At 43.2% G+C, this 17,774-nt stretch overlaps 1 protein-coding gene across 4 annotated transcripts in view; it reads left to right on the forward strand.

The window, feature by feature from the left end:
- TULP4 (TUB like protein 4) overlaps positions 1–13,644 on the forward strand; it is a 150,720-nt gene extending 137,076 nt beyond the window's left edge. For all 4 annotated transcript variants that reach the window (XM_054630706.2, XM_077175437.1, XM_077175436.1 and 1 more), the window contains 2 exons: positions 1,401–3,985; positions 5,686–13,644. In XM_054630706.2, the coding sequence (XP_054486681.2) occupies positions 1,401–3,985; positions 5,686–5,802 (2,702 nt within the window). In that variant the 3' untranslated portion in view covers positions 5,803–13,644. The remainder of the gene's footprint in view (positions 1–1,400; positions 3,986–5,685) is intronic.
- Positions 13,645–17,774: the final 4,130 nt, after the last annotated feature.

Here is a 17,774-nt window from a genome sequence, read left to right on the forward strand (position 1 = left end):
CCTGAATTTTAATTAGAAATTAATTAGGAACTGGGCAGTGTTTGGAGGGGTCCTGAGTAATGGATCTCTTACATGATCTGGTCTTGCAAATCAGAGGTCTCCACAGAATTTGGCACACTTAAATATGGACATAGAACTGGATAAAAATTGGATATGACACTAGATCCTTGGTCTCTTTTCCTTCCACAAACTTACTGATACAACTCACTCACCATTTTCTGTGGGGTTTTTTACAGGAAGTTTAATAAAAAATAAAGAACTTGCAATATTCTTGGAAGTTCTAATATAGTATTTACTGTTTTCCCTCTTTATTCTGTCTTGTTCCTTTTTGACTACTGCTTCTCTACTTGGATCCAGTGTCTTCATTTTCCTGCTCCAGCTTTTCAGTGGTAGTTCCTATTGGAATCAATCACTTTTTGCAAAAGGAACTGCAAACAATTGAGCACTCTTCACTCTTCTGCTCAAAATCATGAGAATTTCTTCTTGCCACATTTTCCCTTTTTCAATGCCACCACGTGTGAAATTTTTCCTCATATGCTTCTTTATACATTTCTGATTGCAACCTGTCCAAACATTAATGCTGCAGTTGCCCTGACTACAGTATCCACTTCCTGAATCTTCTTGGCTTCCCATCTATTTCCTCACATTTTCTCCTTACAAATCTGACAACTTATTATAAGTTTTGTCTGCATTTCATTCTATCATATTCCCCTCTCTCTGTTTCAGCTTCCTTGCTTTTGCATGGCTGGTAGGTTTGTCACCCACTATACTCAGCTTTTGCCCACGATTGTCTGTGTTCTCCAGTTCTCCCCAGCTCAGTGAGTCTAGGAACCTTATACTAGATATTATACAGTGTCTTCAGTGCAGGTCTTCAACTTTCTTAGCCTCCACTTCTTTTGTTTATTTGCTTGTTTGCTTTGTTGCAGTTGTTTGTTGATTTGTTGTATTTACTATCGAAAGTCCCTCCCTGAAAACTAGTGAGTCCTGATTTAGCAAAACTTTTACTGATTTGAGCAGAAGCAGTTAAAACTTGATGATGACTGAATGCTAAGTGATATCGTGATAGCCCATGGGGATCCTAGTGTAGGCTGAAAGCATGCTCCCAGCTTGACCTCTGAAGTGTCACTCCCAAGAAGTGGCTTTAAAGCTGGTCACCAGCTGGTACAAGTAGCTCTTGTGCGATGGGAGTCACGGGAGACAGGCTGGAGACGTGTTTCCACTGAGGTCTGATCCACCGGTTTGGGAACAGGTAGCAGCAGAGTCCCTACAGGTAGCAAACAGTTTGACAGGCCCCTGTGTGCCTGGGGCAGCCCCTGGCCCAGGCCTGGCCACGGCAGGGGAGGTTTGCTGGGCGGGAGCGGAGGCCGGGCGGCGGTGACGCTCTCTGTTGTCCCTTGCAGTGCCCGGCGCCCCCGGCGCGCCCGCCAGCAGCCCGCCCTGCACCGTCAACATCCCCATCGCGCCCATCCACAGCTCGGCGCAGGCCATGTCGCCCACGCAGAGCATCGGCCTGGTGCAGTCGCTGCTCGCCAACCAGAACGTGCAGCTGGACGTGCTGGCAAACCCGCCGGCCGAGGCGGGCGGCGAGGGGCCGGGGCCCTTCCCGGGGGCTCCGGGCCGCTTTCCCGGCCCCGGGGCGGGGGCGCTGGCCGTGGGCGAGCTGGGCCGCCCGGCCCCGCCGCCGCTCGCCCCGCCGCCCCCGGCGCCCCCCGCCATCGCCCTGGCCGACCTGCGGGACCACGGCGACCGCGAGCATGAGCCGCCGCCCAAGGCCAAGGCCCCGCGGCCCGGGCCGCCGCTGGTGGAAGGGGACGCCGTCATCTTCGGGGCCGCTCAGGAGCTGCAGCTGAACAAGATGAACCCGCCGCCGCCCTACCCCGGCACCATCCCCGCCGTGCCCGCCACCCCCCTGCCGCCCCCGCCCGGGCCCCCGCAGCCGCCCCTCGATCTCTGCCTCAAGAAGGGCGAGTTCTCCCTCTACCCGGCGGGGCACTACCAGACGCCCCTGGGCTACGAGCGGATAACGACGTTCGACAGCAGCGGGAACGTGGAGGAGGTGTGCCGGCCTCGCACCAGGATGCTCTGTGCCCAGAGCACCTACACCCTGCCGGGCCCCGGCAGCTCCGCCACTTTGCGCATCACGGCTGCCGAGAAGAAGATGCAGCAGCCCTGTGCCAGCGCCACCTTGAACCGGCTCACGGTGCCCCGCTACTCCATCCCGGCCGGGGACCCGCCGCCCTACCCTGACATTGCCAGCCAGCTGTCCCAGGGCAGAAGCATGGCGCAGAGGCTGGACAGCAGTATCATTCATGCTACTCTGCGGAGGAACAGCAGAGAGGCAGCCCTGAAAATGGCTCAGCTGATGGAGGGTCAGAGAGCCACCTTGCAACTTCCCCCTAAGGCCAAGAGCAACATTGTGTCAGCACAGTACCAGCAGAGAGTGCCCACGGCCTTGTACACCTGCAGCCAATGCAGCAGTGGTGGCGCTGGCAGCAGCAGCAGTGCGAGCGCTGGTGGCGCAGGCAACATCACTAGTGCCAGTGCTGGTAGCAGCGCTTCCAGCATTGGTGCCATGAGACCAGATCTGAGCACAGGGAGTGGCTCCCAACACAGCTCTGTCATTGCTCACTCTGTCAGTACTTCGCCTCTGGCCTCCCAGTCCTCCTACAGCTTGCTGAGCCCGCCTGACAATTCCCGTGACCGAGCGGATTATATCAACTCTGCTTTCACGGAGGATGAGGCCCTTTCTCAGCACTGCCCAGTGGAGAAATCAGTACGGCACGTACCTGCGTCCTTGACAGAGGCTACCCTGAGTGTAAAACGGCCGCCACCGTACCAGTGGGATCCTATGGTGAGCGAAGAGATATGGGTTCCTCAGGAAAGGACATCTCAGAGCTCAGTGCCAAACCCTCTAAAACCTCCTCCCCTCATCATTGGTCAAGCTCAACATCTGGATATGTCTCGAGTGCCATTTGTTTCCCCCAAGTCTCCAACCAGTCCCACTGCCACTTTTCAGACGAGTTATGGGGTTGGAGTACCTTACCCAGGAAGCTACAGCGCCCCACCCCTTCAGGGAATGCAGGCCCCCTGCTCCCCCAAAGAAGCTCTGGCCCCAACACAGTTTGCACAGCAGGAGCCCACAGTTGTGCTTCAGCCAGGTTACTCATCCAACCTCCCCTACTGCCCTTTGCCACCCATGTACCCGGGAAGCAGCACTTGCTCTAGTTTACAGCTGCCACCGATCGCCTTGCACCCCTGGAGTTCCTACAGCGCCTGCCCACCTGTACAGAACCCCCAGGGCACGCTGCCCCCCAAGCCGCTCCTCGTGGTGGAGAAGCCGGTGATGTCTCCCCCGCCAGCAGAGCTGCAGGGCCACGTAGGCACAGAGGTAATGGTGGAGACGGCAGACGCTTTCCAGGAGGTGCTCTCCTTGACAGAAAGCCCTGTTCCCCAAAGGACAGACAAATTTGGCAAGAAGAGCCGGAAACGCCTGGACAGTCGAGCCGAGGAAGGAAATGTGCAGGCTATCACTGAGGGCAAGGTCAAAAAGGAGGCAAGAACACTGACTGACTTCAATTCACTGATAGCCAGCCCTCGGCTGGGGAGGGAGAAAAAGAAGGTCAAGAGCCAAAAAGATCAGCTGAAGTCCAAGAAACTAAATAAGACAAATGAGTTTCAGGACAGTTCAGAGAGTGAGCCGGAGCTTTTTATCAGCGGAGATGAACTGATGAACCAGAGCCAGGGCAGTAAAAAGGGTTGGAAAACTAAAAGGAGTTTGAGGACAGCCAGTGAGCTGGATGAATTCAAGTGCCGGAAGGCCAGCGAGAAGGAGGATGGGCGCCTGGGAAGCCAAGGCTTTGTGTATGTGATGGCCAACAAGCAGCCACTGTGGAATGAGGCAACGCAAGTCTACCAGCTGGACTTCGGAGGGCGGGTGACCCAGGAGTCGGCAAAAAACTTCCAGATTGAGCTGGAAGGACGACAGGTAGGCACGTGCTTGCTGGAATGGGGGCCAGGATGTGGGAAAGCTATGCCAGGAATAAGCTGTCACTCATGCTGCAGAGTGCCTCTTGCTTGTGTCAGCTGTTCCATGAAAAAAAGCTTTGCCATATAGTTGATAAAAAACAACTGTCGAAGGTCTAAGTTCAGCATGTAGGGTGAAGTTCAGCTGTAAAGTAAATACACAAAATATGTTTGGTCTTATTGCAGTCAGACATGGGAACAAGGGCCTCCTTTAGTCTGGCTGGCTCTCACTGCTGAAGGTTTTGTAATAAACACAGTAGTTCTCTGCACTGGTAGCTGCACTTGCCATCAGTGGTGGTTGTGGATGGCAGCTAATTGGCAGCTAGCACTGCTCCCTTCTTGCCCTGCTCACATTGCCAGGCAGCACGTAGCTAAGGCAGTTAGCTTCCCTTCATGCCAAAATTTCCACTTGTGAACAGCTCCTGGGCCCTTGGGGTTGACTCTTCATGCTAGAGGAGACACTGACCCACCCCAAAGCAAAGTGCTCCTGGGCTACTTTTGAAGTGCCTGTGGATAGAAGGATCAGTGGCTATTTCAAAAAATCAAAGCATTTAATTTTGGCCTGGGAGTGGTATGTTACTTCTACTACACCAAACCCAGGCATGTAAATGGTGCTAATTAGCAGGATACTGGACTGAGATTCAGGAGACTCATATTTATTTTCTTGTCCAGCTGTAAGTCACTTCTGGTTCACTAAAGATTGCTCTGAATTAAGGTGGGAGTTAGGTGTCTTAAGTATCCAACATGCATGACCAGTGGAAGTCTTTTGGTTTTGCTGGTATGAAAACAACAGCTCAAAGGCAGCGATCAGAGCCTTTCTTCTTCAGTTAAGTGGCTGTGGATATGTGCCCATGGGCAGCTGTGCAAAGCCACCCAACCAAGGGGTTTTTTCTTGCCAGGGGTAACAAAGCCAGCCTTGATTTGCACAGTCAGTCCCCAGTCTAGCTCAAGGATCTTCGCTGTACAGCAAATAAAATCTGTATTTCCGATGAAGTGAATGAAAAAACAGTAATAATAGGCCAAACTTCAGGTATTCCCTGTGGAAGAGCAATGAACAACCTGACTGGTTTTGCTTTTTTTGCATTTCAAACAGCTCTCACTGCCCCTTTGCTAATACGTTCTTGCTGTTATTACATGCTAGTGAAGATATTTATGCAGAGGAAAACAGAACTGCAAAGAATGAACACCTTATCAGCTATGAAGTGCTAGAGTAGGGAAATTGGTTATTCCCCTTCCCTGAAAGCTCCTTTCTTTGAAAAAAAAATCTGTTTTTCTGTTGGGTTGATGGTAGGATATTTCCAAGGGAGAGACTGCTACTTTCCTGCAGGAAGCATGATGCTGGTGTACCCATATCTGCTGAAGTAATTGGTGACAAGCTACTTAAACCAATGCTCTATGCAGTCTAGCATATTTTATCAGTTTACTCTGTGGAGTGAAATATTGCAGTCAAATACTCTATACAGACGAAAAGTAGAGTGCTCTCACTGTTCTTTGTCATCATACCCCATCATGTCTGTAGCTCCAATCATATTACCTGAGAAAGGGGGGTGTTCCTACAAAGCAGAAAAAATTTGCTCTTATTCTCTTCTCTGTTTCCTTTTTGTTCATTTTTTTTGACCTTGTTCTCTTTTCCCTTCCTTTTCCTCTTCCCCTGCTTCCCAGGTGATGCAGTTTGGAAGAATTGATGGCAATGCTTACATTTTGGACTTTCAGTATCCATTTTCTGCAGTGCAAGCCTTTGCTGTTGCTCTGGCTAATGTGACTCAACGCCTCAAATGAAAAAGCAGAGACTGGAGAGAGAAAAATGTTAACCTTCTCATAAAGTCCAAATGGAAAATGTCAGGGCAGCCTGCTTTAGGTGTGCAGAGATGCCTGGGAGTTAAGAAGGCAGTAAAACTGGAAAAGTCTCTTGGTGCCCACCAGAAGGGCATTAACTCTAATCAGTCACGGGGTGGAGGGTGGGGGGCTGTTTTCTGTTTGTTTGTTTGTTTGTTAGCTTGTTTGTTTTCTGGTTTCTTTTTCTTTTCAAGCGTTGTGCTGGGTCTCAGAAGGAGCGAAGGGTTGAGAAGCGTTCAGTGTTACGTGGAGAAGTGTGGCTTTTGGCTTGTTGTGGTGGTTCTGCTGTGTGTGCTACAGTAGCTGATGTAAGCTCATGGGGGGATTAAAACAGACTGCTCTTCTTAGACCGCCTTATCTCATGCTATTCTTTTTAAAACAGGGAACGTGACTTTTTTCTGGTCCAGTTTGTACTTCTACTACTAAAACATCAGTGATAGCAGGAAAAAGTAAAAAAAGAAAAGAAGCTATAATACTTGAAGACATGTGTCTCTTCTCTGATACCTGCTATTAACTGAGCACCACAGTTTCCAAGGAGGCTTATGTAGGTAAACATTTAATTTATAAACAGTCATGTATTACTCAGAAGAGAAAAAATTGTTTCCAGTGGGTGTTTGTCATGATTTAGGAATGGTTTTCTCCAATTTAGTGTCTCCACCAAAACACTCCAAACCATGCACCACTTGCTCACTGCCCCCTCCCCTTTTCCCTTCCCTGAGCTGGATGGAGAGGAGAATTGGAGGCACAAAAGGTAAAGATCACAGGTAGAGAGAAGAACAATTTACTGCAAACAGCAGTGAAATAAGAAAACAAACAGTAACAGCAGCAATGTTAATAACAGAGTGCATGAGAGGTGAAGGATTCACTCATGTGTGTTCACCAAGGGGAGCCTCTGCCAATACCTGACTGTGCTGCCACACTATGGGACCCTTCCCAGGGCCCCAGAAAATGATTGGAGGTGGTATAGAATAATGTCTATAGATTCTAGCCATGCCCTCTCCTGGCTACTGCAAAAATTAACTCTGTCCTGGCTAGAACCAGGATTTAAAAACCTACTGCATCAAAGAAGTTGATGTCTGTTTGTTTTGTATGCTGTTAAGGGGAATAAACATCTTGCAGTAGGTGACAGAAGACAGAGGAGCAGTTACAAGCACTGCTTCTTTTGTTACTGGCATAAACATCTTTCAGTAGGTGAAAAAAAAACTGGAGAGGAAATAATAATGAGTGTGGCTTTTTTGTTCACATCGTTCAGCAGTATTCTGTAATTTGGCCTGTAGCTGGGAGAGGTACAGTGTGATCAGATGTACCTCCGAGGCTGTGCCTGTGCTTGCTCCTCATTTCAGTGTGTTTACACCATGTAAACAAAGCTTTTCCAGCAAATGAAAAGACCCAGTGCATTCAGTCCTCTTAGCAATCAGTATCAATCAAGTTCTACAGCAGTGCTTGAATTAGAAAGGAGACAGAAGTGTGTAGCAAGTCATTACAAGAAGAAATTTCATCAGGGAAGCAAATTCATTACAGGAAACAACATCATGGCTGGCTGGAGAACAAATGAGTTGAAAGAGAAAGGAAAAATTGGACAGAATCATGTCTTTTGGCACCCACCTTGTTACTTGCTCCAGCTAAGAGCAGGAAATCAGTGTCTACATGGAGTGTGATGGAGGAAAGCTTAATACCAGTAGTATGACTGTGCAGTTCTCTCTGGTGCACATGTGGACGTGTTGAGCATTTCAGAAGGTTGCTTGCACAGAAGTGTCCATGTGTTGTACACATGTTTACTTGTTTTTTCTCTTTCCTTGTCAGCATTTTGCTACAGAATATGTTTTGATATGGAAATAGTTTTGCCAGTAATGTACAAACCCCCAAACTATTCATATAATTATTTGGATATTAGATTACAAAACATCACAGCAGACTTTTGTAAAAATGGATCTTTTGAAGTTAAAAGATCACGGAGAAAGATATGCTGGTTGAGGTGTCAACAGCTGCTTTGTCTTTCACCCATGGTTTAGCTTCTTTACTTGAAAAAGCCCCTATAACTTAAGATGAATACATGTGATTTTCTCTCTTTGTTTTTCTTGAGTCCTAGTAGTAGGGCTGATGGGTGTTGCGTTTGATTTATTCTAGAGGAACATTTCACATAAGACCCTGCTGTAGTAGAAATTGCCAATATGCAGTGAGCTGCTCTGCTGAGGTTTCCAGAACTGTACAGCACGGAGGAGCAATGCCAGTAGAGGAGTTCAGAGAGTTGCCAGGGGAGGTGATGAGTTAGATTGGATAATGCCCCACAGGGTAGGTCCAGGAAAAACCACCTGTGAGATGGTGTCATTGGATGGGAGGAAGGAGAAGTAGGAAGGAAGGAGTGGGGCAGTAGATACCATGCCTGTATTATCCCAAAGCTTAGCAGCTTCTGCTTGTGTGTGGGAGTGGTCAGGTCAACATTATCCTTGGCATCTATCAGACTGGTGTTTTCTTTAATTAATTAATTTTGTTTTCTTTAATTGTCTGGGCCCACTTGTGTTCTTTTTCATGTGCTTGATTTGCTCAACAGTTTGAGTGCCTGTATGTTTAATGTGTGTGGAGCAGAGGAACCAAAATAGATTTGGTTCTGGTCCCTTGAAAATCAATGGAAATGTTTCACTTGTTGGTTTTTATAGAGGAAACACTAATAAGCCCTTTGTCTATATTGAATTACATGCTGTAAAAACAGTAGGTTGAATTCTTAGTCCACTAATTCCAGTGCACAAGGAGGGAAATTGGCTGATGAGAGGCCTCACCTGCCCTAAGGTCTGTGCTAACCAGCTGTACCCTAATTAGTGTTTGACAGGCACACAGTGAGCACTGTAAGACAAGAAACATACCAGGGCTGGCTTGTTTGCTTGCTGAGGGAAGGGCCACTTAGTCATATGTCAGAAATAGTCAGCTGGAAGAGCATTATCAGCCAAAATTATTAGGACGTGGACACAATGTGAATGTTCTTTTCTGAAGAAAATCTAATCTAAATAAGGAGTTCTGCTTGCAATTTCTTAACCTTCCAGAGAATGGTATTCCTCTTCACTTTGTTTATTGCCAAATTTTTCCAGTTATCAGTAGTTTTGTTCTAATGGAGAACCAAGAATTGAAACCAGTAAAACAAGTAACAGAGTTAGTAGTTTGGTTTCATTGGTCCAGGTCATGATTGCATCCTTCTGATGGCACTCACAAAGAGCCATGGCATAGAAGGAGCTCTGGTTTCTGCCTCAGCAAAGAACAAGGAATAATTGCCAAAAAATTGGGAAAATAAATGCTGTTTCCAACATCCTTTCCATTTACTTGTCAGAAAATTCTATAAGATAAGATAGTCTTTTATCTTTTTGAAAATAATTTAGCCGAGTCTCTTTAATTAAGGATTTTAATATTTAGAGAATCCCCAATTAGAGGGAGAAAATATTCTCAAATATATAGAATGCTAATGAAAGGAATGGTAAATACATAGAAATCTGAGTGTGCAACTGGATCCTAAATTATAAAAAGAACAAATTAAAGTCATTTCATTTTCAATTGAGATACAATATAGGAAACAAGTAAGAATATCCCCACTTAATCACTTATAATTGTGAAGACTGCTATTGCATTCAGCCAAAAGATAGATGTTACATTTTCTATTTTGTTAGCTTTTCTGTAGGTAACTTAAGTACTTCTAGGAAGAATGTAGCAAAGTGTTCAGAAATATCTAGTTATTTTATACATGCAGTAATTTCCACTGAAAGGATGTAAAGGATGTTTTTTCCAAAGCTTATTTTTTTCAGTTGTGCAATAATTCTAACAGTCTAGGGAGTTTATTTGGGGGTTTTTTGGGTTGGTTTTTTGTTTTGTTTTAGTTTGGGTTTGATTTTTCTGTAGGGAGTTTTGAGTAGTTTTTTGAAGATAATTTAATGCAGATTTCCTGTTAATGTCCAAAAAACAAATTATTTTTTTTGCATAAGGTAATGAGTGATTTAGGGATTATTTTTTTACTATGTATCAGTGAGTTATACACACTTATTTATGTTTAAAGAGCATCTTTGTAAGCAGTTGTTTGCTAGCAGTTATATTTTGCTGCAAGAAATTAAAAATGCTTATAGGAAGACCTGGTTTTGCTGGATAATATGCAAAAATTTCATAATGCAGGCAAAAATATTTTTGGCAGCTAAACACAATGAGTTTGCTACGGAGAGCTATGCAGACTACAGAGTCTAGATGAGTTCTTTGGGACCTGCAGAAATCTGTCCTCTGTTTTCCTTCTTTATTTGTAACTATACTTTGGTTGGGAGTGGCTTAAAAAATAGAAGGCATGGTGGTTTGCTTTCTGTTGAGGTACAAGATAAGGTGAGTTATGTGATAAGAGAGGGTGTGATGGCACGGGCTGTTTGTAAGGAGGTCACTGTAGTTCAGTTGGGGTTGGTGATGGCACAATTCAATGCCGGGTGGAGATACAGGCAAACTAGCCTGGAATCAGCTGAGGCACAAGGAATAGTGCAGCAGTTTCCTCTGAAGCATTTTCCTCTGTTCAGCCTAAAAGTGCTCCTCCTGCAGTTGGGCTCAGCTGCTTCCAGTACTGCCACAGTGCTTCTGGCAAGGTGCTGCACAGAGCTCATGGAGCTGTGCCCTGATGTTGCCTGCAGCAGCTTTGCCTCTTCAAGATGCTCCATAGGAGATCTGTTGGAGCAGGTGTTGCTCCACTCATCCTTCTAGGTCTGCTCCAAGAGCAGCATGAAGCTGCCATGGAGTTTGGCTGCAGCAGCTTTGGGCAGAGAGAGCCCTGATGCCAGCCAGCAGCCACGGTGTCCATCTGAAGTCAGAATCTGCTCTGCTGGAGTTGCAAAGGGATGAAACCAAAAACCTGATAATTTTGAAAAAATAATGGTGATATCCTTGAAATATTATTATCTCAAACAGAATCCAAAAATTGATATTTAAAGTCTGGCATAAATGGAGTGGCAACAGTAAGAATACACATTTCTGCATTCCTACTGTTTAAACAGTAAGAATACATGTTTCTGCAACATCCTGAGAAACTACGAGAAGGTGCAGGGTAAGAGAGGGGGAAAAAAAAGGAATTATCACATTAGCAATTTTGCACTCAGTTCCAGAGACTGCAGTATCATGTGCCACGGGCTGCCTGAATATCAGTAAATCTGCACACAGGTTAAGCTCAGTTACAAAAGTTTCCTGTGATGCGGCCACAGGTCAAACAGTGTTTTTATGAAGATGCATGAAGGTCTACAGGTGTCAGACAAGGATACCTAACTTTCCTGAAGCCTTCAGCCTAAACTTTCCATAGATCCAGGCTTTCCTTGAAGTGTCTTTTTAGTGTCCTCTCAGAAATTACAAACATTGGAGATTTTGGAGCTTGCCTGACTGTTGCCTCAGACAATTTCTGTGCATTTGCTTTTTGCAGCCTGATGTGTGTGATCCTATGTTACCTTGGTGCTCTCTTACCTCTCAGAAACATTTTACATCCTCATATAAAAAGAGCAGAAAGTGCAAAAACTGATTTGATGAAATGAAAGGGGAGAGAAGACACAGTAAATTTTCATTAACTTTTAAGAATGTGTTTCCCAGAGCAAGAGTTAGGAATTGCATGTCTGCAGGGCCCAAATTACTCCAGACCAGTAAATCAGACTTAGAGATTGGTAAGAGATGAGACCCTTGTGTGGCATGCTGACAGAGAGCCAACTTCCAGCCTCACCACATGGTTACACCAAGATGCATAAGAGACCAGAATCCAGCCCAAAAGGTCCTTCCCCATTACTGTGTGATTAAAGTTGACTTGTATGGCCCATGTATATCCACTCAAGGAAATTATAGAGCATTACCCAATAGCCGTGTTGACAGCTCAGTATAACCCTCCTTGAAGAATGCTAGAAGTAAAATCCTGGCCACAGAGTAGTCATTCAGATTTTTGACTTTTATTCCCATTTGTAGGATTCCATCACAGGACAGGAGGGCAGGCTGTTGATGTTATTTAGAGATTGGCATAATAGTTTTCCCAGTGTAAGAGAGCAAGTCACCTATACTGCTTACAAAAATGAGAAAATTCCAGTAGACAAATTGGTTTTTGTGTTCATGTCTCTTCCCCTTCAAGGCACAAACCTTCATTAGTAAATACCAATTTAGAGCCTTGCTGCCCTCAGGAGTAGTCTGCAGGGAGGCACCACAGGTCCTCTTTACAGGATTGGAATTTACATGCACCATTCTCAAAGGAATAAAATTAATTGCTACTTGTGAACAATGGTCTATGTGAATTATTTTGTCTTTGTATTTATTTAATATTCTTCTTAAGAAGTCCCACAGAGATGTTTTTAAGATTAAAAGACTGCTTTCCCTGTTGCCTGATATTACTGAAGATATATCAGGAGTTTCTTTGGGCAGTTTGATTGTTGCTGCATCTAGAAAATTTTTAGGGCAAAAGCAATTAATGAAACAAAAGAAAGAAATAAGATTCAGTGAAGCAATTCTTGCTAAGAAAACTAAAAGCTTCACCCTTTAACTTTGGATTTTGCAAATGAATCGGTAATGAGAAATTTGTGTTTCAAGGCAAATTGATTGTTTGGGAGCACTGTGCAAGTGCACTGGTTTGCTGTCACAGAGCTGACTGCAGGATCAAGAAAACATGCTGTTGTGAGACAAAATTAAATAAATGAAAACACCAAATACTCACCTATCCAGAGTGTTCAATGAAAATTTCAATGGTGTGATGTCAAAGCCTGCCAGTCTGTTCTTAATCCTCTGGTTTACAGTTTTAAAATACGGACTGATCAGCAATTCTAAATCCTGACAAAGGTTGTCTACTTTTTTGGAATTTTATCTGACTGGCCAAGTAGATGGCTTAAGATACAGATAAAGATTAAAGTAATAATGAAAGAGAAACATTTTGGAACAGTGTGTAGACACCTGAGTTTCAAGTATTTCACAGGAATAATGCTCGGCCAGTAATTCTTACCTATGTTGTTTGAAACTATTTGTTCAGAACTTTTCTAACTTGCCCTTTGTTTCTTTAGTTTGCTTGATACTTGATTTGCCTTTGGTTGGTTTTCATTTCTGTTTCACTATTTCAGCATTTGCTGCTTCTTTTTCTGTTAGTGTGTTGTGTGTTTGGGGAAGGGTATGTCTGTTCAAGACCTCGTTGTTTATTGTAGATACAATATATGGTGTTGTGGAATAGCATGGGGATGCATTCGATTGAAAAGGCACTGTAGTGTTTCCTGAAGAAGAAGGGGAGTTGCATTTGTTTATAAATGCATTATTTTGGTACTATAACTTTGAAAGTGATTTGGGATTTTTTTCCTTTTTTTTTTTTTTTTTTTTTTTTTTTTTTGTTTGGTTTGATTTGTTTTTTTAGTTTTTCTTTTCAATTTAATGAGCATAGAGTCATGCAGGTGCATGCATTCTTAAGTGAGCAAGCCCAGCATGTTTTTCTTAAGGCTTTTGAAAATTTGGTACACCATTTGTGAACTTTATTTACCTAGACTATTTTTTAATTATATTTTTTTTAATCTCCTTTTTTTTTCCTCCTGAATATACTTGGTTTCCATTGTACTTAAAAACTACCCTGATCTGCTTCTCCTTTTATGTATCTTGTGTAATAGATTTTGCAGGAGGTGCCTAGAAAGTATTGTTGGTTTCCCTCTAAAAGTGTGGTTTGTCCAGATTCTTTACTGTCTACATGATTGAGAGATGGACTGATTGCCCTATTTTTCCTTGATGATTTGGAGTTGTAAGAGTTGTCCAGCTGTTGCTTAATAAAATTTTGCAGACTAGAAAGTTGCTGATTTGTTTCTGTTGCATTCTGCATCTTTTCAAGTACCTAAATACTTTTAAAGGAGATGATAAATCTGTGCTGGAACAACCTGAATAATAACTAGCCAGGTGCCATTGCACTTTCTCTTTTCAGGAACCGTACCCACAAGTTCCACTGGACGTGGTGCATGTACCAGCCCCATCATACCTTATGTCATTCACATGACAGGCTGGATGGCAAAGATTTTCTGGTGGTAATGTTCCTATCTGCCTCAATATCAGGTGGTTCTTGTGATATTTCTACCCTGCTTGCTTTCCTTTTTAAGGAGATTACTTTTGGGATTTGTGTACTTCTGATTTTGTCATTGACAAACTGAAAACCTTAACATCACCACTAAGGATTTGCTCTGTCCTCTCATCTTTAACAACAAATGCTATGATGGCCAGTGTTTATTCTCTCATTTCTTTAAAAAAAAAGAAAAAGAACCTTTTGGGAACAAAAACAAACAAAAAAAAAAAGGTGGCAAAGTAGCTTGCCTTGCCTCATGAACATCCCAGCTATGGCACAAATGAGGAAATCCTGACATGGATCCTCATAATAGACCTAGGTTACCATTGGAGTTTTGCAAGGGTCTGTGCTGGATCCTCACCCCCACACCATATTCATGGGTGGCCTAGAAAAAGTTTGAACATTGAGCTACAAATTTTATTGGTGATATGAATTATTCAAAAAAGTAAAAGCAATGGGCAATGGTCAAGAATCTCAGAAAGTCATCATAAAACTTGACAATGAAATGGCAGGTGGAACAGAGCACAGGTAAATGTGAAGTGATACATGGAGGGGGAAGAAACCATCCTAATTTCACATTTGCAATAGTGATCTCTGTTACTTAGGGGAAACCTTTCGCCAGAATGATAGATAGTGCTCTGAAAACATCAGGTTGGTGCTGAGCAGCAGTCAAAAGAGGAAACTAAAATATTGGTAATGATTGGGAAAAGATCTGACAGCAAAGCAAAAGATGCAGGATCACTGTATAAAATTCCAGTTCACTGCACTTCACATACTGTGCAGTGCTGGTCACAGAAAATGGAAAGATGTAGAAGAGATTCACAGAACTGCAGCAGAAGGCATAGATCAACATCTACATGAGGAATTAGTGTGAAGTCTAGAACCCTTCACCCTGGAAAAGAAACAGCTTAAAGGAACTGCTAGAGGACCAGCAGGACAGGAGTAGTGGTGAAAGGTGGATAGGGGTTACCTGATGTCTCTTCCTGCAGAAAAACTAGGAATATGAAATGAATATAAAGTCAGGCTCTGGGAAGAGGAGAAATGGAAGACTCCCAACCTCATGCCTGAATGCTTTGCAATGCAGCTGTGAAAAGTCCTCTTGTAGCTCAGAGGAGTGCTGGGGCCCTGCCAGTGTTCATTAAATCTTCCTTAGCTCAGCTAAGGCATGTACCAGGGTTATCTGATGAGTTTTCAGATCAAACTGACTTCTACTAAAATACAGAAATTATGAAATTAATAGTTAAGTTTGGAGACAGAGAAATGGAACAGAAATATAGCTTCTGGTCATGGCACTTTGCTTGGCCTTTTGCTTTTTTGCTTTGGCTATAGTTCCAGTGTTTACCTGAATTAGTATCTGGCCAGGTGAGCTGAGCTGATTAACACAGTTTCCTTATAGATCAAGGTTCCAGAAGTTTTCAGGTTTTTCCTTGTTTCCTTGTGAAAGATATTGACTTAAAATGTAGTAATCTTCTGCTTCCCTGCCCTTTTTGTGTTAATTTGGGGGTGTTCTGGCAGCTACAGCGCTGGTAATTGATTCAGAGTAACAATCTGTATCTGCTTGGCTCAAGGGAACTGAGCAGGTGCAGTTGGTTTGTTGTTCCGGAAGGTTGGTTTTGGAATGTCCCTTTCTGCTGGGTGCAACCAGCTAAGTTAACACTTGTTGTCACTTGCAGTTTGTAAGTAAACGTCAGACTTGTTGCATCACCTTCTCCACGTGTTGGAACAGGAATGTGAATAAAAGAACTGGCTCTGGAGACAGAGGAGGTATGAAAGGAGGCAAACAGATTTGGGGAGGCGGCTTGTTCTGGGGAGACAGCTACTGAAACTTGCCTGCCTGGAAAAAACAGGTGATGCAAATGCAAAATTTATCAGTAACAGGGGCTGCAGCAAACAAATAAAAATATAGACCTTTAGGAGAATACCCTAGGAAGGTTCCTGTGATTGTTTTCTTGCCTTATAGAGGGACTAATAGCATTTACTTATTCTTATTTATATATGATTGTAGTTGCTAAGAATACAATCTTGTTTTTATGATTTGAGTGAACACAAGGTTTATTTACGCCTACTGCTGCCTGTTGTAGAGGTCAGGATGTGCAGGCATGAGGGAACAATATTTAATCTGGGGCTTTTAAAAGACAAGCTGGTAATACAGCAACTATACATATAATTAAGTTTGTATATACAATTTAATAACTACTGGCTAGATCGTGAACTTTTTCACCAAGACAGGTTATTGCTGCTGATGTTCTCTCAGCAATGACATACTCCATTTTATATTGCCATTCCTACCAAAATGACTATCGATAATAAAATAGCAATCTTTACTTCTAATTTTTTCAGAAGCAGCCCAGCTTTCATTATGCAATTTTTATGGGATAGGAAGCTGAGTAATTACCTAGTTGTGAGAGAGTTGTACAAGATCAGAAAAAAAACCAAAACAACCTGGAGCACTTCATACCAGTCACGATTCATCTCAGACCTTTCATCTTGCTCCTATCAATTATAGATGTCTATTGCATATCCTCATTTTCTGTTCTGTTTAAAACTGACAAATTTCAAATCTTCATTAGATCAAAGGGAAATCAATTCATCTGGGGGAATGTTTTGTTTTGTTGCATCTCCTGGTACTTTTATCCTTTCCAGCTGTTCCACATTTTCTTCCATTTATCACTTCCCCATGGATAAGGAGGAAAGTTAGATTTGAACTGCAGGAAGTAACATTTCTTTGTTCTCCTTCCTCATTGCTCTCTGTGGCAATAATCCTCTCTCTTAAAACAAGAGTTTAGTCATTCCCTTTGTTGCACAGTTTTTGTGAGATTAATTTCTTCCTTTTTCTTTCAAAGCCATTTACCTATTTCTAACTTTTTTTGTAATCTGAAAGAATGTTTATTTTAGAGTCTGTATAAGGCTGTTATAGCCAAAGGAAAATGGTAAAGATGATTTAAATGTCCTGGAGTTTTCTAATTGCCTCCCGGAGAGGCAGCCAAATGCAGAGTCTCATCTGCAAAAGTCATGTAACTGTGATTTGACTTTTAAGTAACTTCTCTGTCTCCTTTATGATTTTTCTAATGGGAGAAGCATCCTTGTTTTCATCAGATCTATGAACATACCTTAGGATTTTTGTCCTTGAGCTGATGTGGCAGCTAGTGTCATCTGATGTGACAAATGGCACATGTTGTCACTTGTAGTTTGTAAATAAACTTGAAGCTTCTTGTGTCATTTTAACAGGTTTTATTTGTGTGGCTTAGAGGGTCTCTAATGCCAATATTCCAGTTTTGTTCATAAACCCACTGCTAGTATTGCTGTGATTTATATGATACTAATAATTTTATCTGAAGCCTAAACAATAGATAGGTAGATTTGTGAATTTTAGTAGATTTGTGTCAAAAGAATACAAGTGTGAAAAGAGAGAAGGCATCTTTTTAAAACCCCCAGCACATATATAATTCACACTGGAAGTTCTTCTATAAACTTCAGAAGTTCCCAATGCTGATAGTGTCTTCTCAGGCCATAAACTGAGAGAGCATCATCTGGAGAACTGCCAGAATCCACAATTTCATTCCACTTTTGGAGATTATGGAACACTCAAGCAAGAGTAAGAATGACACAGACTGAGACACTTTCATCTGAAGCATTGCAGTTTGTGCATGACAAAAAAGTTCTCCAAAGAGCAAGGTAGTAAATCTGAGAAAGGAGAGGCTTCTGGGAAGTCAGAGAAGATGTGGGATGGGGGACCAGTAGCATATGAGACAGAATGTCAAGTAAGGACAAAAAACCTCCTGCCAAATGGAAGCATGAGCATAAATCACTTGTATGCAGATTTATAAATGCAAAATCCACAATGATGGTCACCCATGACATCATC

Source organism: Agelaius phoeniceus, chromosome 3, assembly GCF_051311805.1.
Source record: "Agelaius phoeniceus isolate bAgePho1 chromosome 3, bAgePho1.hap1, whole genome shotgun sequence".
Taxonomy (NCBI): domain Eukaryota; kingdom Metazoa; phylum Chordata; class Aves; order Passeriformes; family Icteridae; genus Agelaius; species Agelaius phoeniceus.